General features: G+C 42.7%; 1 protein-coding gene across 1 annotated transcript; it reads left to right on the forward strand.

Moving 5' to 3' along the window:
- Positions 1–9,484: 9,484 nt before the first annotated feature.
- Positions 9,485–10,398, forward strand: LOC115472484 (the record flags this gene model as incomplete). The annotated part of the gene is made up of 2 exons (XM_030206775.1): positions 9,485–9,614; positions 9,809–10,398. Coding segments are annotated over 2 exons (720 nt in total), but the record flags the coding sequence as incomplete, so codon positions are not given.
- Between the last annotated feature and the right edge of the window lie 12,284 nt (positions 10,399–22,682).

Raw genomic sequence — 22,682 nt, forward strand, 5'->3', positions numbered from 1 at the left:
TGTGTACTGTAAAACCTTTGGGGAGGAGGGGGCCCTTGGATAGTGAAGTGCACTCTAGGTTGGAATATTCTAGGTTGTTAATTTTGTTTCCTAAATTATATTGTAATTCTTTCCTTCCTGTTTTCCTTTTTTTTTATGACACCTTTTTATTGGTGGCATTGCAAACCAACATTACAATGAATTTTTGTACAATTCAAAACCCAATCTAAATTCTGTTGCAGTTACCATCACCATAACCAGTGTTAACATTATCACCATATCTGTTTTCATTTCACTTCTCCAACCACCTGCATGGGGGGAGTGAGTGGAAATAAAGATGCCAAACTGATTGCAAGGGGAGGAGAGGGAGGGAAAGTACCAGATCCCGGGAGGAGGGAGAGGGAAGCAAAAAGAAAGATGCTGGATCTCAGATGTAGGGGAAGGAATGGAAGGTGAGAAGTTAAAATGCAGGGAGGTACAAGAAGAGAGAGGGAAACATGTTGTCCACAGGAGCAGAAGAGAAGGAGGGGAGAGATGATGGACAACAGGAAGTGGGGGAGAAAGAGTTTGCAATAAGGAGTTGGAGGAGAAGGAGGGAGGACATTCTGGACAACAGGAAGCAGGGATGGAAAGTGAGAAGGAAAGGATGTTTTGAAGGTAGCATGGAGGAGAAGGAGTGAGGTAGAGGTGCTGGCAACGAGAGGCAGAAAGGGAAGCAAGAATGAGAGATGTTTGAAGGGGGGTGTGGTGGTGGTAGAAATGCGGAGAACAGGAGCGGAAGGGAAGCCAGATGGAAGATGTTGGTGGGGGTAGGAGGTGAGGAGAGATCTGGACAACAGGAGGCAGAAAGAGAAGCCAGAGGAAGAGATGTATGTAAGGAGGGAGAGAATGTGGGACAACAGGAGTAAAAGGGAAGAGAGCGAGACAGATCTTGGATTGGGGGTGGAGGGGAGAGGGAATTATAGATGCTGGACAGTGGGCAGGAGGAAAGAAAGAGGGAGAGAGGCTGGACTTTGGGAGAGGACAACAAGGAAGAAGAGCAAGAGAGATGCTAGATCATAGAAAGGGGGAATGTGAATCTAAATAAAGGGGTAAGACATGAGGTGGGGAGGGGATGAATAACAGGAAAGGAGCTGGGGTGGGTGAGGGGATGATAGAATGAGCGTGAGGGGTGAGACATTGGATGGGAGGAGAGAAATGCTGGATATAAGGAAGAGAGAAAGGGGAAGAGTTAGTGAAAGACTGGAGAGTGAGAGGCTGTGGAAGGAGAGATTTATTTATTTATTACATTTGTACCCCGCACTTTCCCGCTCATCGCAGGCTTAATGCGGCTTACATAGTAACAAGAGAATAAATCTGTAGTATCAAAATCACCAAGGATGTACAGGGGGGGAAATAAGTATTTGATCCCTTGCGATTTTGTAAGTTTGCCCACTGACAAAGACATGAGCAGCCCATAATTGAAGGGTAGGTTATTGGTAACAGTGAGAGATAGCACATCACAAATTAAATCCGGAAAATCACATTGTGGAAAGTATATGAATTTAATTTGCATTCTGCAGAGGGAAATAAGTATTTGATCCCCCACCAACCAGTAAGAGATCTGGCCCCTACAGACCAGGTAGATGCTCCAAATCAACTCGTTACCCTGCATGACAGACAGCTGTCGGCAATGGTCACCTGTATGAAAGACACCTGTCCACAGACTCAGTGAATCAGTCAGACTCTAACCTCTACAAAATGGCCAGAGCAAGGAGCTGTCTAAGGATGTCAGGGACAGATCATACACCTGCACAAGGCTGGAATGGGCTACAAAACCATCAGTAAGACGCTGGGCGAGAAGGAGACAACTGTTGGTGCCATAGTAAGAAAATGGAAGAAGTACAAAATGACTGTCAATCGACAAAGATCTGGGGCTCCACGCAAAATCTCACCTGGGGGGTATCCTTGATCATGAGGAAGGTTAGAAATCAGCCTACAACTACAAGGGGGGAACTTGTCAATGATCTCAAGGCAGCTGGGACCACTGTCACCACGAAAACCATTGGTAACACATTACGACATAACGGATTGCAATCCTGCAGTGCCCGCAAGGTCCCCCTGCTCCGGAAGGCACATGTGACGGCCCGTCTGAAGTTGCCAGTGAACACCTGGATGATGCCTAGAGTGATTGGGAGAAGGTGCTGTGGTCAGATGAGACAAAATTGAGCTCTTTGGCATGAACTCAACTCGCCGTGTTTGGAGGAAGAGAAATGCTGCCTATGACCCAAAGAACACCGTCCCCACTGTCAAGCATGGAGGTGGAAATGTTATGTTTTGGGGGTGTTTCTCTGCTAAGGGCACAGGACTACTTCACCGCATCAATGGGAGAATGGATGGGGCCATGTACCGTACAATTCTGAGTGACAACCTCCTTCCCTCCGCCAGGGCCTTAAAAATGGGTCGTGGCTGGGTCTTCCAGCACGACAATGACCCCAAAACATACAGCCAAGGCACAAAGGAGTGGCTCAGGAAGAAGCACATTAGGGTCATGGAGTGGCCTAGCCAGTCACCAGACCTTAATCCCATTGAAAACTTATGGAGGGAGCTGAAGATTGCGAGTTGCCAAGCGACAGCCCAGAACTCTTAATGATTTAGAGATGATCTGCAAAGAGGAGTGGACCAAAATTCCTCCTGACATGTGTGCAAACCTCATCATCAACTACAGAAGACGTCTGACCGCTGTGCTTGCCAACAAGGGTTTTGCACCAAAGTATTAGGTCTTGTTTGCCAGAGGGATTAAATACTTATTTCCCTCTGCAGAATGCAAATAATTCATATACTTTCCCACAATGTGATTTTTCCGGATTTAATTGTGATGTGCTATCTCTCACTGTTACCAATAACCTACCCTTCAATTATGGGCTGCTCATGTCTTTGTCAGTGGGCAAACTTACAAAATCAGCAAGGGATCAAATACTTATTTCCCCCACTGTATGTGATAAGACAATGAACAAGGAGTAAGTGGGATAAAAGAGGTATGAGTGAAAGGATAAGGATAGGTAATGAGGTGGAGTGATAGGGGACTGGGGTGAGAGAAAGAGATGAAAAGCTGGATAGTGCCAAGATGGTCAGAGGAAATATTCAGCAGCATTATCCACTTAGTCCCCCTGAATATCCCTGTCATCAGTGCTTATCTGATTAGCAGCACTTGCTAACTGAATATTAGCCCCAGTATAGCTAATTTTATTATGGTATTTTAAACTGAACTTTTCTTTTGCTTGCTTTTTTCTTTTTCTTTTGCTCCTTGTATTTGAGCATCTTGCAATCTCCTTTATGTCTTGCAAGGAAAGCAGGTTAAAGTATGTGCTGGTAGAGACTAAGAAATGTGGTTCTTTTGAATTTTGTCTGACAGGATCTATTGTTTTGCTGTTGGTACCCCCTAGGAAGCTGATTGGCCTAAGCAATGGCCAATCTTGCCTAATGGTTTGAGGTGGCCCTGGCCCTACCCTACCCCTGTTTTGGATGCCGGGGGTAGATGGCAGTTGATCCCTCACCTCAGGCATCAGATTGCCTTGAGCCGCCCCTGGTATTTGTTTCTCCAGAACCAATATGAGGAAAGTGTATTCTCCCCTTGCTAATTCATGTGAATGTGAGAGGGGCATAATGAGAGAAATTTCCCATTGTTGGCTAATTTCAGTCTAAAACAATATCTATCTATCTATCTATCTATCTATCTATCTATGGGGAGAGAGAGATCATCACTGTTTTGATATACTAGCTTCTTCTATTCAGTCTGTTTTTAGTCCTTTTTTATTTTTTGAGTAAATGATAGTATGTAGGAGATGTATGTTTGCAAATGAATATGCTAATATGCCAAACCCTACCTTTTGTCTCCCCCCAAGTGACAGTCACCCTGCCTTCCTCCCCAAACCCCATCCCCCATATGAACAAATACCTTGTAATTTCCTTGAGAAAAAATGCCTTGTAAAAGACTTCCTTCATCCAAAGTAATTTGCCACAGAACAGTATTCCATAAAACTGGAGTACAGAAACTAAAAGCCTGCTGGTACATAGATGCCAGCTTAGTGTGACTTCATGTCAGTATGATGAAAAGAGACTACTGGGACAATCTCAAAAGCCTACATTGGCTGATACTGATAGAAAGGATTTCTACACCAAACCCAAGATATTAAATCTCGGTCATCATTGAATAGGTAACTAATGTAGCTCCTCCAGAATTGGCAGCATATGATCCCACCTTTTACCAGTCAAGATTTTCATCACAGTATTCTTGCCCAGCTGCCAGTGCTGGAAAGAACACTGTGGTACATAAGTACATAAGTAGTGCCATACTGGGAAAGACCAAAGGTCCATCTAGCCCAGCATCCTGTCACCGACAGTGGCCAATCCAGGTCAAGGGCACCTGGCACGCTCCCCAAACGTAAAAACATTCCAGACAAGTTATACCTAAAAATGCGGAATTTTCCAAGTCCATTTAATAGCGGTCTATGGACTTGTCCTTTAGGAATCTATCTAACCCCTTTTTAAACTCCGTCAAGCTAACCGCCCGTACCACGTTCTCCGGCAACGAATTCCAGAGTCTAATGCATTAGAATAAGCCAGCTTTGTAGTAACTATAATATAAATAACGGTAGCCAAATCTATCTGCCTGATAAAGAGCACAGTCTCCCAATCATGCATAAATTCACAAAAGAGGCCTGGACTATCACAGTAATACGATACTCTGTGTTAAGCCCAGAATCCAGCCAAATCCTTATTCCTATCAGGATATCTTTAGGGATCAAATTCACCTCCCTCATCTGAGGCAAAGTCAATAATCCCTGTTACCTCCAAGCTCTCCAAGAGAAGTTCAGATTTATCACTTCATTTTAGGCTTATTCATTACCCAACTAAATGACACACATTCAAATTACTACCGACTGCAATCAGGTTCTTCCAAATATCACAACTGAATGTCATTTTCCTATAGAAAATATTCAATATTGAAGCCATTAATAATGTCTACAAGACATTGTAAATTGATGTCACCATTTTTTTTCAACACCTGTGTCATACACAAGAGTGTATGAGATTGGTTTTATTTGAAACATAAAATGAATTGGGCTTGATGCTCTAAAAATGTGTAGAACCAATTTCATAGCCTACCTACAGTTCCTACGTCACCTCACAAAATGCTATTAAGAAGTGTATTGAATTTGGCCACTAGGTTGAGAAGGACCAATAAAGAGTTTCCTCCCCTACCCCCAAAGCTCACATTCAGTGCCGTTAAGTAAGGCCATGAGAATGGTAGACATCTATTAGCATTGAACACAAATAAAGAAAGGTTGAAGAATCTGCAAGCAAAAAAACAGTAAAGTCGGAAACAGTGACAAAACGTAGCAAATGATGAAATAGCACATTATGAATGTACGATGGAAGGATCCACATGATAAAATAACATACAAGAATAGACCTTGAGTTATTAGAAGCAGGACAAATATTGGCATATAGAAGTATAGCCAATGTACATAGATATCGATGCATAAAAACAGAAAATGACAGCAAAAACCATAAAGCATATTCAACGCTGCACTTTCTTACCAACTACTAAACTCCTCAGTCTCTTCCTCTCCCTCCAGAGATTTTCTGTGCTTCTCCACTGCCTTCTGAATTCAGATACAGTTCTTGTCTCCATCACCTCCACTGGGAGGCAGTTCTATTATCTACCCCGCTCTTTCTATAAAGAAATATTTCCTTAGACTACTCCTGGGTCTACAGTACCACCTTTCTCCATCCTATGATCCCTCATTTGAGAGCTTCCTTTCAACTAAAAGAGGCCCAACTCCTGCGCATTATGCCACGGAGGTATTTAAATGTCTCTATCCTATCTACTACTACGTACGTATTTCTATAGTGCTATTAGGTGTATGTAGCATTGTACACAAACAATGACAGAGCTTTCAGTCTATTCAAGACAGACAAACAGTGCAGATAAGGAATTAGGGAGTTAAATTTATTATGGGAATGATTAAAACATAGGTACCAAGCAGGTGAATAAGGGGCTGCGAGTTAAAAGCAGCCTTAAAAAGGTGTGTTTTAACTTGGCTTTGAATAGGGTCAAAGACAGAGCGTAACATTCCAACTCAGGACGTCTATTCCAGGTATACAGCACAGCAAGATGAAACGGAGTCTGGATTTGGCAGCTGGGGAGAAAGGATATTGATAAGAGTGACTTGACTGATGAACAGAGTTCTCTGGAAGGGGTGTAGAGAAGAGATACTTACAATATACCCAGTGTACCTGAATATACTCACCTTGAGCTACAACTGAAAAAGGTGTGAGCAAAATCCAAATAAATAGAACTTTCAAGGTGCAGGAACCCGACATCAAAGGGGCTCCCCTGAGGCAGCTGACAGCTAGGGAGGACATTGTGGGTCCGTGTGGCTGTGCCTGTGTCCCAACTTGATGGATTTAGAAATTAATTTACCTTGATCCTCGGCACCAAGTAAACCAGACACCTACAGAGGAAATGGCCCAAGCAAGGAGAATTAAGATGGAAAGGAAGTGACTTTCTGCTGGGGCAGGGAGGGCTGTGCTGGACAACAGGAACTAAACTGCTCTTGACATACAGAGAGCAGCTGCCAGAGCAGGGAGATCATCCCAATAAGAAATCCGCAGGCAAGGGCCCCGTCACAGGAAAGACCAACTGAGAGCACACTTACCCAGAGACAGCACAAGAAAGACCAACTTGGAAGCAAGCTAATCGGGGAAAAAGAGTGACCTGTGAATTCAGACAAGGGCAAAAGCTTGGTGCCACTGCTTGTTCCTGTCCTTCGGCTCCGGCTTGTTCCAGTCCATCTGCTCCAGCTTGCTCCAGTCAGTCTGATTCAGGCTGTTCCAATCCTGCTGCCTTGCTGTCATCTGCCCGGCCTTCGAGTTCCGGTCTTCGGTCCTTTCCTGCTGCTCCGCTCTTCATCTGTTCCAGCTTATTCCAATCCGTCTGTTCCAGCTTCCAGTCCTGCTGCTCCGCTCTCATCTGTTCCAGCCTGTTCCAGTCCGTCTGTTCCAGCTTGTTCCAGTCCGCTCTCATCTGCTCCAGCCTGTTCCACCGGTCCGTCTGTCCCAGCTTGTTCCAGTCCTGCTGCTCCGCTCTCTTCTGCTCCAGCTTCTTCCAGTCCGTCTGCTCCAGCTTGTTCCAGTCCTGCTGCTCCGCTCTCTTCTGCTCCAGCTTGTTCCAGTCCGTCTGTTCCAGCTTATTCCAATCCGTCTGTTCTGTTCCAGCTTGCTCCAGTCCTCCTGCTCCGCTCTCATCTGTTCCATCTTGTACCTCTGCATTGTTGACTCTAGCCATACTGTTCCAATTTCTTGAATATAACCATACTGCTAAAGTACCTCAGTCATTTATGGCCCCTATACACATTCTCTTCCTAGCTCTGTCCCTTCCTAATCTTTTCCCTCACCCCCTACCTCTCTCCGCTACAGGAACTCACTGCCCATCCATCGACTTCATCACCTCACCTTCTCTCCTACCCTCTTCCTCCCTCTTAGCTTTTAATCTTCATCTCTTTCTTCCCTCCATTTTGCCTTCCCCGTTCCACCTAAATACCTCTCGCCTTCGATGCCTTCATGGCCACACCTCTTCTACTCTCCTCCACTCTCTTTTACTCCTTCTCTTACTCTCAGCCGGTGACATCAATCCCAATCCTGGCCCTCCTCACCAACTGTTGTCCCAACACTACAGATCTCACCGCGAACTCTCTAACCTCATCCCTATTCCTCTACTCCCCTCCTCTTCTCTGCCCTTCTCTTGCGCCCCATGGAATGCCCACTCTATCTGCAACAAACTCCCCTATATCCATCACCTCTTTATCTCGCGTCACCTCCATCTGCTCGCTATAACAGAAACCTGGCTCTGCCCTGATGACTCTGCTTCAGTCGCAGCCCTCTGCCATGGCGGTTATCTTTTTTCACATACTCCTCGCCCTGCTGGGTCGCGGGGGGCGGTGTTGGTTTACTTCTCTCTCCCTCCTCCAGATTTCAACCCCTTCTTCCACCTCAATCTCACTGTTTTTCCTCCTTTGAAGTCCACCCTCTCCGCCTTTTCTCTCCTCTGCCTCTTCGAATAGCGGTCATTTATCGTCCCCCTGATAAGTCCCTTTCATCCTTTCTCAGTGACTTTGATGCCTGGCTTGCCTTCTTCCATGATCCTTCCTCTCCCTCTCTCATCCTTGGTGACTTTAATATTCCTGCTAATGATCCTTCTAACTCTTGTATTTCCAAGTTACTCGCTTTAACGTCCTCCTTTAATCTCCAACTATGCTCCACCTCCCCCACTCATCAAAATGGTCACTGTCTTGATCTCATCTTCTCCTCCAACTGTTCACCCTCTAGTTTCCTTGCCTCTGATCTTCCCTCCTCTGATCACCATCTCATAACTTTCACACTTAAATCTCCTCCCTCCCAGTCCCGTCCTATCTTATCTAATTTATCTAGGAATCTTCACGATATTGACCCTTCATCTCTATCCTCCCATGTTTCAAACCTCCTCTCTACTGTGGCACCATCTACGTCTGTCAACGAGGCTGTTTCTTCTTACAACAATATTCTATCCTCTGCCTTAGACACTCTTGCACCTTTGATGACCCACCCTATAAGGCGTACAAAACCACAACCTTGGCTGACTTCTAATATCCGCTACCTACGTTCCTGTACCCACTCCGTCGAACGCCTCTGGCGGAAATCTCGGGCCCTTGCTGATTTCTTACACTTTAAGTTCATGCTGACCTCCTTCCAATCTGCTCTTTTACGCGCCTTTCACGCGGATTATTATATCCAACTGACTAACTCTCTTGGCTCTAACCCTCGACATCTCTTCACCACATTGAACTCTCTCCTCAAGGTGCCCCCCTCCCCCAACTCCCCCTTCATTATCTGCTCAGACCCTTGCTGAATTCTTTCACGCCAAGGTTCAAAAGATAAACCTTGAATTCTCTACCTCGCCATCTCTCCCTCCACTAGTCCATTCCCCTCTCTCTCCTTCCCCTCATTCCTTTTCCTCCTTTCCTGAAGTTACTATAGAGGAAACTACACTTCTCCTTTCTTCCTCAAAATGTACCACCTGTTCCTCTGATCCCATTCCCACCCACCTTCTTAATGCCATCTCTCCTGCTCTTATTCCTTCATCTGTCACATTCTCAACCTCTTCAATTTCACTGCGACTGTCCCTGCTGCCTTTAAACATGCTGTGGTCACACCCTCTCCTTAAGAAGCCTTCACTCGACCCTACTTGTCCCTCTTAATTACGACCCATCTCCCTCCTCCCTTTTCTCTCCAAATTACTTGAACGATGCTGTTCACCACCGCTGCGCCTTGATTTTCTCTACTCGCATGCTATTCTGACCCACTACAATCTGGTTTTCGCCCTCTCCACTCTATCTACCGAAACTGCGCTTACTAAAGTCTCCAATGACCTATTACTGGCTAAATCCAGAGGTCTCTATTCCATCCTCATTCTTCTTGATCTTTCCGCCGCTTTTTGACACTGATTGATCACATCATACTCCTCGATACCCTGTCCTCACTTGGATTCCAGGGCTCTGTCCTTTCCTGGTTCTCTTCCTACCTCTCCCTCCGCACCTTTAGTGTTCACTCTGGTGGATCCTCTTCTACTTCTATCCCTCTGCCTGTCGGCGTACCGCAGTGTTCTGTTCTTGGTCCCCTCCTCTTTTCTACACTTCTTCCCTTGGTTCATTAATCTAATCCCTTGGCTTTTCCTATCATCTCTATGCTGATGACTCCCAAATCTACCTTTCTACCCCTGATATCTCACCTTGCATCCAAACCAAAGTTTCAGCGTGCTTATCTGACATTGCTGTCTGGATGTCGCAACGCCACCTGAAATTAAACATGACCAAAACCGAGCTTCTCATTTTTTCCCCCATACCCACCTCCCCACTCCCCCCGTTTTCTATTTCTGTTGATGGCTCTCTCATTCTCCCTGTCTCTTCAGCTCGTAACCTTGGGGTCATCTTTGACTCCTCTCTCTCCTTCTCTACTCATATCCAGCAGATCGCCAAGACCTGTCGTTTCTTTCTTTACAACATCCGAAAAATCCACCCCTTTTTTTCCGAGCACTCTACCAGAACCCTCATCCACACCCTTGTCACCTCTCGTTTAGACTACTGCAATCTGCTTCTTGCTGGCCTCCCACTTAGTCACCTCTTCCCTCTCCAGTCAGTTCAAAACTCTGCTGCCCGTCTCGTCTTCCACCAGGGTCGCTTTACTCATACCGCCCCTCTCCTCAGGTCGCTTCACTGGCTCCCTATCTGTTTTCCCATCCTGTTCAAACTTCTTCTACTAACCTATAAATGTACTCACTCTGCTGCTCCCCAGTATCTCTCCACACTCATCCTTCCCTACACCCATTCCTGTGCACTCCGTTCCATGGATAAATCCTTCTTATCTGTTCCCTTCTCCACTACTGCCAACTCCAGACTTCGCTCCTTCTGTCTCGCTGCACCCTACGCCTGGAATAAACTTCCTGAGCCCCTACGTCTTGCCCCATCCTTTACCATCTTTAAATCTAGATTGAAAGCCCACCTCTTTAACATTGCTTTTGACTTGTAACCACTCGCCTCCACCTACCCTCCTCTCCTCTTTCCTCTACACATTAATTGATTTGCTTGCTTTATTTTTTGTCTATTAGATTGTAAGCTCTTTGAGCAGGGACTGTCTTTCTTTTTCTATGTTAGTGCAGCGCTGCGTATGCTTTGTAGCGCTATAAAAATGCTAAATAGTAGTAGTAGTAGTAGGAAGTGCATTCATTCTGCAGCTTGTAAGTCAGTAAGAGTATTTTGAACAGTATACGGAAAGAGAGAGCCAATGAAGTGACTTCTGGAAAGTGGGTTATGTGAGTGTAGCAATACTGGCAGAAGATAAGTTGTACAGCAGAATTTGAACATATTGAAGGGGAAATAGATGGTTTAGTGGGAGACCTATGAGAAGCAAGTTGGAGTACTCTAAGTGGGAGGTGATGAGACACTGGATAAGGTTTTTTTGTAGTGTTTTTAGAAAGGAAGGGATGAATTGTAGTGATTTTACAGAGAAGAAACAGGTTTAGTAGTCTGTTGAATATGTGGAGAGAAATAGAAAGAGGAGTCCAAAGATTACAAACTAAGGAAAGAGGCAGGATGAGTGTTACCCTGAGAAATAGAGAATGGGAGAAGAAGGAGAGGTGGGCTATATTCAGTTTCACTGGGCCACCAGGGATATTTTTTTTTGTGTTAGGGGAGTTGGAGATCTCCAGTCCCCCGTGCCCTTGTATCAGGGGGTGTTCAGGGGGGTCCTTGAAGTCCGCCGGACCTCCAGCCCCCCATGTCACTGTTTGGGGGTATGAGGGCTTGGGGGAGCACTAGGCCATCAGGGCCTCAGAAATTGGGGTCCAATGGACTCCCAGGACCAACAGTGGCAGCCCGGGCTGAGAGTGACAGCCTGAGCTGGCTTGCATGGACGGAGAGAGGAAGAGCCTTAACCCTAAGGGTTAAGGTGCTATTCGGACCCTATGATCAGAGCACAGTGCTCTGATTATACAGGCGGAATACCAAGAGCATACATAATAATATATAGTACAAATATAATTTAAATGAGCTCTGCGGTATTCCTTGAGCGCTCATGCCTGATGCTGTCTGATCATGGGCTCTGTGTAAATGTGGGAACTAGTCCAGCACTAGTGGCTTCTAGCTCCTGCATTTACTTTTGATTATCGGGGCCTTAGTGCAGCAAGAGTGCTCAACTTGGAGCCACGCACCAGGGCTCCTCCTGGAACTCTTCAGTCATGGACCATATATGTGTGGCAGCGGCCAAAATAGCAAACAGAATGCTAGGGATTATTAGGAAAGGGATGGTGAATAAAGCAAAAAAAAATACTATAATGCTTCTGTATTGCTCCATGGTGCAACTGCACCTTGATTGCGTTCCGTTCTGGTAGTTGTATCTCAAAAAACAAAAAAGTAGAATTAGAAAAGGTTCAAAAAAGAGTGACCAAAATGATAGAGGATGGAATTCCTCTCATATGAGGAAAGGCTAAAGAGGTTAGGTCTCTTCATCTTGGAAAAGATGAAGGGAGATACAGTTGAGGTCTACAAAATCCTGAGTGGTGTAGAATGAGTAGAAGTAAATCGATTTTTTTTTTTTTTTTTTTTTTTACTCGTTCCAAAAGTACAAAGACTAGGGACATTCAAGGAAGTTACACGAAATTACATTTAAAACAAATAGGAGGAAATATGTTTTTCACTTAACGAATAGTTAAGCTCTGGAACTCTTTGCCGGAGGATGGGTAACAGTGTTGAGCATATCTGGGTTTAAAAAAGATTGACAAGTTCCTGGACAAAAAGTCCATAGTCTGCTATTGAGACAGACATGGGGAAGCAGCTGCTTGCCCTGAGATTTGTAACATGGAATGTTGCCACGATTTGGGTTTCTGCCAGGTACTTGTGACCTGGCTTGGCCACTGTTGGAAACAGGATACTGGGCTAGATGGACCATTGGTCTGACCCAGTATAGCTACTCTTATGTTCTTACGTTGTTCAGGTACTAGGGCCCCGAAGATCAAAAATAAATGCGGGTTCTGGACTAGCACCCACATTTACACAGCACCCATGATCATAGGGCGTCTGGTGCGAATACAGAGCTCTGTGCTCTGCAGTATTCCGCCCATAATCGTAGGGGCCGAATAGCGCCTTAACCATATGCCAGCTCTGGGCTTTTCCTCCCCCTGCCTTACATGCTAGGCAGCCTAGAACCCCCCAATTGCTGAGGGTGGGGAGTTTCTCCCTGATATGGTAAGGAAGCCCCTTCCAGAACATCTCAGGATGCACTTGGCAGGGTGGCGCTGGAAGAGGATGGAGTGCTACTCCCTCCCCATCACACGGAGGGGAAGAAGGGGCCACTATTTCTACTCCCTCGTCCATCACATGGAGGTACGGGTGAGAGGGGGCAGGTGGATGTTGGGTTTGTAGCCCACTGGGCGACCAGTGATCTTTTTTTTTTTTGTGTTGGGGGAGGCTGGAGGTCCAGCTGACATCAGGTATTTTGGGCATTCTGAATACAGCAGTGGTCAGTGCAGTGGACTGTAAACCAGGGGACCGAGTTTAAATCCACCGTACACTCTCTCTCTCTCTCTCTTTTTTTTTTTAACTTTTAAATTGTGAGCTCTTCAGAAACAGAGAAATACCTACTGTACCTAAATATTATAGACACCTGCAAGCCTGAGGACTATTGAGGTGTACAGTCAGATACAGCAGTAGGTCCCTGTCTCTGGAGGACTCCAATAAGAGTTTCAGTGGAATATGAGCCTAGATGCCTCGGATTAAAGTCCACTACGCTGACCACTAGGCTGCCCCTTTACTCTGCAGGGATATTTATGTGGTCATTTTTGTACAAAGGCTGCCAGACAGGTGTCTTGTCTCTGTTTTGTTTTTTTTTGTTGTTGCATTCATAATTTGAACATTTTATTTTATTGACCTGTTCATTTTGGATGTTCTCATGTACTTTCGAACAGGAAACCCCAATGTTTTTCCTGTTTGAAAAGGGCTATAAGAGACATTTTTTTGGATGTTATGAGCAGGATGTTCTTTGAAAATGCCTGTCCATAATTCCAGCGATAACTATTTCAAACAGGAAGTAACATTTTGCGTAGGTGCAGTAAAACTACAGATTCTCTTAAAATATGAACTAAAATATGTTGTACTTTTTTCCAATTACTGTGAGATAAACAGTCATTACTATTGGCTTGTTTCCTACAGAAAAGAAATTGTTTCTTGAGTCTTTATCTGTTATATGTAGAATTCTGTTTTCTGTTTGATCATTTAATAAGCTTAATATTTTCTGTTCCTTTTTTTGTATCAGGGAAACATTTTGATTACTTTTCTAATTAACTAATCATTTTAAAATTATCATCTAAAGGTCTGTCAACTGCATTGCTTTCCTTTCCTCATGATTACTTTTTAGTGGGCATTATGTTGCACCGCTATGCATTAAGAAATGGATCTGTAATCATCCTTAACTGCTTTTAATTTACACTACTACTAAAATCCCTCCTTAAATATAATCTAACTGAAAATCAACTTCAGAGAAATCATAATTAACCATTTCAAACAACGCATGGCAAGGGTTTATGTTGCACAGTCATTTTAGTCCGTTAGCATAGTATAGTTTTAAATTTAGAACAATATAATTAACCTAACAGTTACCACATTCCTAGAATTTAGTTAAGTGCTAAACATGCAAAATACCAAAATACAACACATTTCAGTTTTAACCATTGTGCTTTAAGTACCATGCTAAAGCAGTAATTTAAAATTTAAAAGGATGTTTACCTGGAAATCTAACCTAACTGCAGATTCTGCTTGGTATCATTTAGGATCCAGTTTAAAAATGGAACAAAATCAGTCTATTTTTTTTATAAAAATGAGACAGAGAATAGGGGACGTTCAGACATGTTAGCTGGCTTCTTAGGAAGGACTGGAAGTAGCTTCTTCCCCTGAGGGTTTGATCGCTCTGTACTGGGTTGAAGGAAACAGACTGCTATTTAGTGAGGAAAAGTAAAACTGTCATGAGGGGCGAACAGAAAGTAGTACAATGCATGTTGGTCCTTAGGATGACAAGGCACAGCTGGGAAATCTTTTTCCACATAATATGCTTATATAAGGTAGAAGAAAAAAGGCTTTATTTTCAAGGGACTTGGAAAACATTTGCAGCTAATCATTTCTGATTTTGTCATAAACATTTAATGTACTTTCCAAGTGGCATGATTTCACTTTAGATTTATAAATACCATTAGGATTGCATAGATATCCAGACTTTACGGTTTATATGTAGTCTCTAATTGCTGTACTTAAATGAACCAGATTTTCCCTAAATTCGGTATGTTTTGTTTACCACTCCTCTCCCCTTCCTCCTCCTCTTCACCACACACACACAATAAACCAGAAAATGGTATCCAGTGATCCACATGGAATAAAAATGCAATGTAGCAAAGTCTGATTTGACCTTGTACAGAAGGATAGCTGAAACAGTTTCATATCCCTTTATTTTTTTTTTCTTGAGATTTTATTTTGCAACTGTAATCGTACTCTGAAACATGACACCAAAACATACAGCCATCCAAAAGCCAAACTACAGTAAGGAAATGAAACCCAAGTATGAAAAGAATAGAAAGGACACAGGGTACTTTACCACAAGATTTAAGTCTGCAAGTGAGGTCAGTTCTTTCACGCTTAGCTTGGGTTTCTGTAGACTGCAGAGGGCTTGTCAGACTGTCTGCTTTGCCTTGGATATGACAAATATTTAAAGAGAATGGATATGTCTGTGCATTCCACAGCCTTAGCCTTGACAGTTTTTTTTTTTTTTTTTGGGGGGGGGGTATGTTTTTTTGTGTTTTGAAGCTATACAAATTAAATAAGTTGTGGTATGTATAGTAATTTAGTTTGTTGTAATTCCTGGTCATGATATACATAATACCCAACTACTAGACTACTAAACAACTACTTTGTGCAGTTTGGGGTTGAATCTGTCTCTGTACTGTCATTGAAGGAAAACAACACAAGTTTTGAAATTTTTTTCCCTCATCCCACCAAGAGTATCTGTTTAATGAAGGTTTGTGTTAGGAGCTCTGTTCTTTGTTAGAAATACTGACTATTGTTGTAAGGGAAAGGCAGGGGCGGCCCTATAATAAGGCCAACTGAGGTGGCGGCCTTAGGCGGCACTCTATAGAGAGCGACATCATGCCACCAGCTAGTTTACCTGCTAGTTAGCTATCTCTGTTGCACTTCTTCTCCCCTCCCCCCCCCCCCCCGGCATCTATCTTTCCTTTCATTCCCCCCCCCCCCCCAGGCTGACATCTTTCCCCCGAGTCTGAAACCTGTCCTGGGGGTCCACAGGCCAGTCGAGTTTTCAGAGTATCCCTAATGAATATACATTCAATATATAAATTGGGTAAATCAATTGCACTATAGCTGCAGAAAATATTAATATTTATCCTCAAACAACTATCATAACAAAATATTTTATTCAAATATAAAAACACTTAGGATGTACTCATACATTTATAACATTAGTTACACCATCCCAATACCTAAAACCCATATATTCCCACAAGTCTAATACAATATAATCACCAGGGTGAATATACTATAAATATACAGTTGTTAATGTTCATCACACAGCCTCTTATCCACTCTCATTCAGAACACAATTTAATGTCCTTGAATGCAACTGTGAAAAAGCCTTAAAGTATAACAATCTTCACTTAAATGTACAGTTGGAATATCACAGTCACTCTCATCTCTCCGGTTGCAAAACAGCCTGTGCAAATCCAGGATAAGACGAACGCTGATTGCTCCTACAGATGCCCAGTGATTTATTTATTTATTTATTTTATTGCATTTGTATCCCACATTATCCCACCTCTTTGCAAGCTCAATGTGGCTTACAATACATCATGGATAGTGGAAATGAGAAGAGGTTAGGCATTTGGAGTTACAGCAGGGTTTGTGTTGGATGATAATGGAAAGCATAAAAGTAAGAGACAGGAGGCCTTGATTTACATTCATGGTATAAGTGTGAGTTTCACATGACTTGGTCTTTGTGATAGGTCTTGTCGAAGAGATGGGTCTTTAGTAGCTTCCGGAAGTTGGTTAGTTCATGGACCGCTTTCAGGTTACGTGGTAATGCGTTCCAGAGCTGTGCGCTCATGTAAGAGAAGGTTGATGCGTGCATTAGTTTGTACTTTAAACGTTTGCAGTTGGGGAAATGAAGATTGAGGAATGTGCGAGAAGATTTTTTAGCATTCCTGGATGGTAGGTCTATCAAGTCTGACATGTATGCTGGAGCATCGCCATGGATGATTTTGTGTACTAGGGTACATACTTTGAACGTGATGCGCTCTTTGAGTGGGAGCCAGTGTAACTTCTCTCGTAGGGGTTTAGCACTCTCATATTTTGGTTTGGCAAATATGAGTCTGGCTGCCGTGTTCTGGGCTGTTTGGAGTTTTTTGAGTATTTGCTCCTTGCAGCCAACGTAGAGTGAGTTGCAGTAGTCTAGATGACTGAGGACTAAAGATTGAACCAGATTACGGAAGACGGTCCTCTGGAAAAATGGTCTTACTCTTTTTAATTTCCACATTGATTGGAATATCTTTTTGGTTGTGTTTTTCACGTGATTCTCAAGTGTTAGGTGTCGATTAATGGTGACACCAAGGATTTTCAAGGTGTCTGAGATAGGTAGGTTTATCTTTGGTGTGTTGATGGTGGTGAATTTGCTCGTGTTGTATTGAGAGGTAAGTATTAGGCATTGGGTTTTTTCTGCATTGAGTTTTAGTTGAAAGGCATCTGCCCAGGAGTGCATGATTTGCAGGCTTTGGTTGATGTCGTTGGAAATTTCTTTTAGGTCTTGATTGAATGGGATGTAGATCGTTACATCATCGGCGTAAATGTATGGGTTGAGGTTCTGGTTGGATAGTTGTTTGGCCAGAGGTGTCATCATTAGGTTGAATATAGTCGGTGAAAGGGGAGATCCTTGTGGAACTCCACATTCAGGTGTCCATGTGGTTGTTGTAGTCGATTTTGATGTGACTTGATATGAGCGTGTGGTTAAGAGTCCTTTAAACCAGTTAAGAACATTGCCTCCGATGCCGAAGTATTGCAGGATGTGTAGTAGGATTCCATGGTCGACCATATCGAAGGCGCTGGACATGTCGAATTGTAGAAGTAATATGTTCTTGCCGGTTGCAATCGTTTGTTTGAATTTCGTCATGAGCGTAACTAATACTGTGATTAGAACTAAATCCTGATTGGGAGTCGTGCAGTATAGAGAATTTGTTTAGATATTCTGTGAGTTGTTTGGTTACCATTCCTTCTGTTACTTTGGTTATTAAGGGAATGGCTGCGACTGGTCTATAGTTGGTTAGTTCGCTCGCATTTTGCTTTGTGTCTTTGGGTATGGGGGTGAGTAGAATGTTTCCTTTCTCCTTTGGGAAGAGTCCATTTTGTAGCATAAAGTTCACGTGTTTCGTTAGCTCTGTGATGAAGTGTTGGGGGGCTGATTTCATAAGGTTATTTGGGCATATGTCTAGTTTGCAATGAGATTTGGCGTATCTTTTAAGCGTTTGGGAGATAAGATCTTCTGATATTGTTTCAAATTCATTCCAGATCCTATCTGCTGGGTATTCTCCAGGGTTCGGGCCTAGGCAGTCTAATAAAGTAGCGTATTCGATGGAGCTGGTAGGTATTTTGAGTCGGAGTTGTATTATTTTCTCTTTGAAGTATTTCGCGAGGTTTCTGCCTCTGGGGTGTCTGTGCTGTTGTTCGTGACTGGAGTGGTATTTAGCAGTTTATTCACGAGTTGGAAAAGTTTGTGTGTGTCCTTGTAATTTGGTCCAATTTCATTTTTGTAATATAGTCTTTTGGTCTGTCTAATGGTGTATTTATATTTTCTCCGGAGTTGTTTCCATTGGTTTAGTGAGGGATCATCTTTCCTTTTAGTCCATGCGCATTCTAATTTCCTAACTTGTGCTTTGAGTTTTTCAGTTCTTCGTTGAACCACGGTAATGAGTTCTTTCTACGTGTGGTTCTGGTTTGGATTGGGGCGATTTTGTCTAATATTGTTTTGCATCTATCGTCCCATTCTAGGAGAAATTTTGTTGTGTCTGCCTCTGTTGTCCATTCGTTATGGTAGATCTGTTGCCAGAATATTACCGGGTCTATTTTTCCTCTCGTGGTGTAGGTTTTTCGTTCTTGTTTTTTGATTGTGGTTTTTGTTCGCCATTGGAGGGAGATGTATGCTTTGTAGTGATCTGACCACAGTGTGGGTGTCCATTTTGAATCTGCTGGTATAATGTTTAGGTCTGGGTCGAATCTATATGCAATAATGTCTAGTGTATGTGCTTTGGTGTGTGTTGGTTGTGCCTTTGGTATGTAAAGGTCCCATAGTTGAAGGAATTCTTTGAATTCTTGGGTGCTTGTTGAGGTGAGTTCTTCTAGGTGCAGGTTGATGTCACCTAATATGATGAAGTTTGAGGTAGAGATGCATGAGTTCGAGATGAAGTCCATGAGGTGTGTTTGGGCTTCTTGCCATTTACCTGGCGGTCTGTAGAGTAGGATTGCGTTAACGTGTTCCTGCAGGTTTGGGTGATTGATTCTAACCGATGCAATTTCGAGCTGGGGTAGGATTGTTTCAGCTGTGGTTGTGATAATGAACTCGGATTTATATATTATGGCTATGCCGCCTCCCCTTTTTCCATTCCTTGTCCAATGAGCAATTTTGTATCCTGGTGGGCACAAGTCTAGGATTATGGGATCTTTGAGGTCATGGATCCAGGTTTCAGTGATGAATAGGAGGTCGAGATTGTCTGTGGTGATCCAGTCTGTTATATCACCTGATTTTTTTACTACTGATCTAGCGTTTGTGTATCCCAATTTGGTTCGGTCCGGGCCGTGGATGTGTTGATCGTTATTAGTTGCCTGTTTTCTTGGTGTTTAGTTTTGTTGTTTCCTTTCTTCCCTTTCTGTTGGTTGTTTCCGTATGTATTTGTTTTTCCATTCAGTTGGTTGTTGTTTTTTTGGTCTGGTGAGTTGTGGATGGGTTGTCTGTAGGGTTTATTTATGTATTGCAGGACTCACCGTTTGAATCTTACACCACAGCGAAGATAAATTCCATCATGGAAAATCTATATTGCTCCACACCCGAACCCTACACGGTCCGTGTTTCGCTATTGTAGCGTCATCAGGAGATCGGATTCAAACATGATTCTTAACTGATTCATGGCCACACGGTGGTGAGGAACTCCAACATACACTCGCCCACATTCTGCCGGGCCTTCAGAAATGCTGACACATGCACATTAGTATATCCGAAGTGTTTATATATTTGAATAAAGTATTTTGTTATTATGATAGTTGTTTGAGGAGAAAAAAAATTAAAAAATAAAAATAATGAAGATACATGAGAGAGACTTGCATGCCTGTCACCTCCATTAAATGTAAATCTCTCTCATGCATATTCAAGGACTTCTTCCCATGACGTTGCACTTGGTTAATCTTAGCCTTATCTCGGTCGAGTTCCCCCATTTTGGAAGAAAGCAATGATTAGGCCCATTCTCAAAAATGCTCAGTTTGATTCTGTTTTTCCTGAATATTATTGACCTATTTCTAATTTGAGCCTTCTATCAAAAATCATGGAATGGATCATTTTTGATCAATTGCTTAATTTTACCCAGCAGCCACCATATTCTACATCCCCGCCAAACTGGCTTCTGTTCTTCACATGGTACGGAAACTACTTTAACTGCTCTAATACATGACCAACTTAATTAACCTACCTTCCAGATCATCCCGTTCATACTTAAACCTTCATTACCCTAGCTGCAACGGCTTCAAATATAAATCCACTTATTGCTTCCACCTTCTCCTTTATTAGTACTCAACTATGGAATGCACTGCCAAAAGCTGTAAAAACTATTCACAATCATCTTAATTTCATGAAATCACTCAAGACCAGCTTATTCGGAAAGGCCTATCCCAAGGATTCATCATATGTCCCTATATCCTGCAACACAGCAAATTAATGGACCATTTTGGACACTCTTAACCTTCCCTCCTTTTTCCCCTTTATACCCTGTTCTTTTGATGCTCCCTGATCACTACACTATATTGTATTTGTATATTTACTGGATTGGCGATTGCCTCTACGGTTTGATATAAGCTACATTGAGCCTGCAAATAGGTGGGAAAATGTGGGGTACAAATGTGATAAATAAATAATCAGTGAATTACACTTCTTTCTTGATGCAAGTAAAAATGTTCTTCTTGTCTCTGTTGACCTCTCTGCTGTATTTGACTTGGTTGATCACTCTCTTCTCCTTGCACAGCTTTGCTGTGTTGGAATTCAGGGTTCAGTTCTTAACTGGTTTTCATCCTATCTCTCTGATAGATATTTTTCAGTCTCTGCTACCTTATCAACCTCATCTGTGGTGCCTCTTAACTGCGGTGTACCCCAAGGTTCTATGCTGACTCCACTATTATTCAATATTTTTCTTAGTCCTTTGGCCCTACATGTACAGAATTGTAATATAAAGGTTTTTTTCTATGCCAACAACATCCTACTGATGTTCCCAGTTTCACCAGTTATACCTGGCCTATTCTTTTTCTAATTGACTTACCCTTCACTGAATGGTGCTCAACCCTTCCAAAACTATATCCTGTTGGATTTACCCCTTCCTCACCAATTTCACTTTTTTGATATTCAGTTCTCCCTAGTTAATTCTTTTCGTTATCTTGGAGTTATTATTGATTCTAAACCTTTTTATTTACAAGTATCTCAAGTGATAAAAAAAAGGCTTCTACTGGTTCCGTTGTATTTTCTCCGTTAGTTAGTATTTGGATTTTAATTCACTTCATATATTAATTCATGCTTTTGTCATATCCCAGTCATATTACTGCAAAACAATTTATTGTGGAATTTTTTCTTTTCTTCTCCACCATTTACAAACGCTTCATAATTCTGCTGCTAGATTTCTTTGTAAAGCAAAACGTTATGATCATGTCACTCCACTTTTCATCAAATTGTAATGGTTACCTATCCCCTATAGACACTGGTTCAAAGTTTTCTGCCTTACTCATAAAGCACATCATTTGCTACAATTCCTTATACCCCAGCTTGTTCATGACATTCACTTGACTCCAACTAAATAGTTCTCCCCTCCCCTAAATTAACTCATTATAAGACTACTCGTTCATACGCTTCTCCAGATTTAAGGTCCTTCTGAAAACCCACTTTTTCGAACAAGCTTTTGGTACTGGCCTAAGATCTTCCTGAGGTTCTGTGATGTCACGAGGATCACGGTAATGCAGTATGTAGTGTTTGCTTTTATCTATTTTCTGGTTTGAATGGTCTACTCCTTTTCTATATGATATTTGGTGTTCTTTTCTAATTTTAATTTTTTATTGTAAACCACCAGGCAGTGGTGTGCTGGAGCAGGCTCTCACAGGCTCTCGAGAGCCATTTGTTAAGTTTTTAAGAACTTTGGGAGCCGGTTCTCCATGGCTACTTTAACAAATGGATCCCAAAATGTGGGCTTGGGCCCCTCCTGAATTCTCTTTTACTTTGCTGGCGAGAGAGAGCCCCCTGTTAACAATTTACCAGCACACCCCTGCCACTAGGCCATGTGCGTATTAATAAGATAGCAAGTATTTTAATAAACATAAGCATTAAGGATATTCTGAAAACCCGACTGGTCTGTAGACCTCTTTAAGTACCCCTGTTCTGTGGTGATTAATACAGGTACAAAATGGAGGTCTACCTACTGGATGGCATTTTCCTTTATACTACAAATACAATTCTAACATAAGTAGTTTTATACTTTTGTCAAAGTCTTTAAAAAAGTAGATCCAACAAAGCTTTCTCTCAACGTGTCCTTTTACCCTTCCACTCAACTGCTGCTGCACACTTTCTGCTATTATTTACTTATGGGACTCTTTTACTATAGCTTAGCATGCTCTAACAGACATTAATATGCACTAAGTGCTACATGGCCCATAGGTATAAAATAGGAGACACAGCAATTAGTGTGCGCTAAGCTTTAGTAAAAGGGGTCCATAGGGTTATGGTTTATTAAAATTTGCTATACTGCCAAAGCTAACTCACAGGTCTCAGCGGCTTACAATAAA

This window comes from Microcaecilia unicolor, chromosome 6 (genome assembly GCF_901765095.1).
Source record: "Microcaecilia unicolor chromosome 6, aMicUni1.1, whole genome shotgun sequence".
Classification (NCBI taxonomy): Eukaryota; Metazoa; Chordata; class Amphibia; order Gymnophiona; family Siphonopidae; genus Microcaecilia; species Microcaecilia unicolor.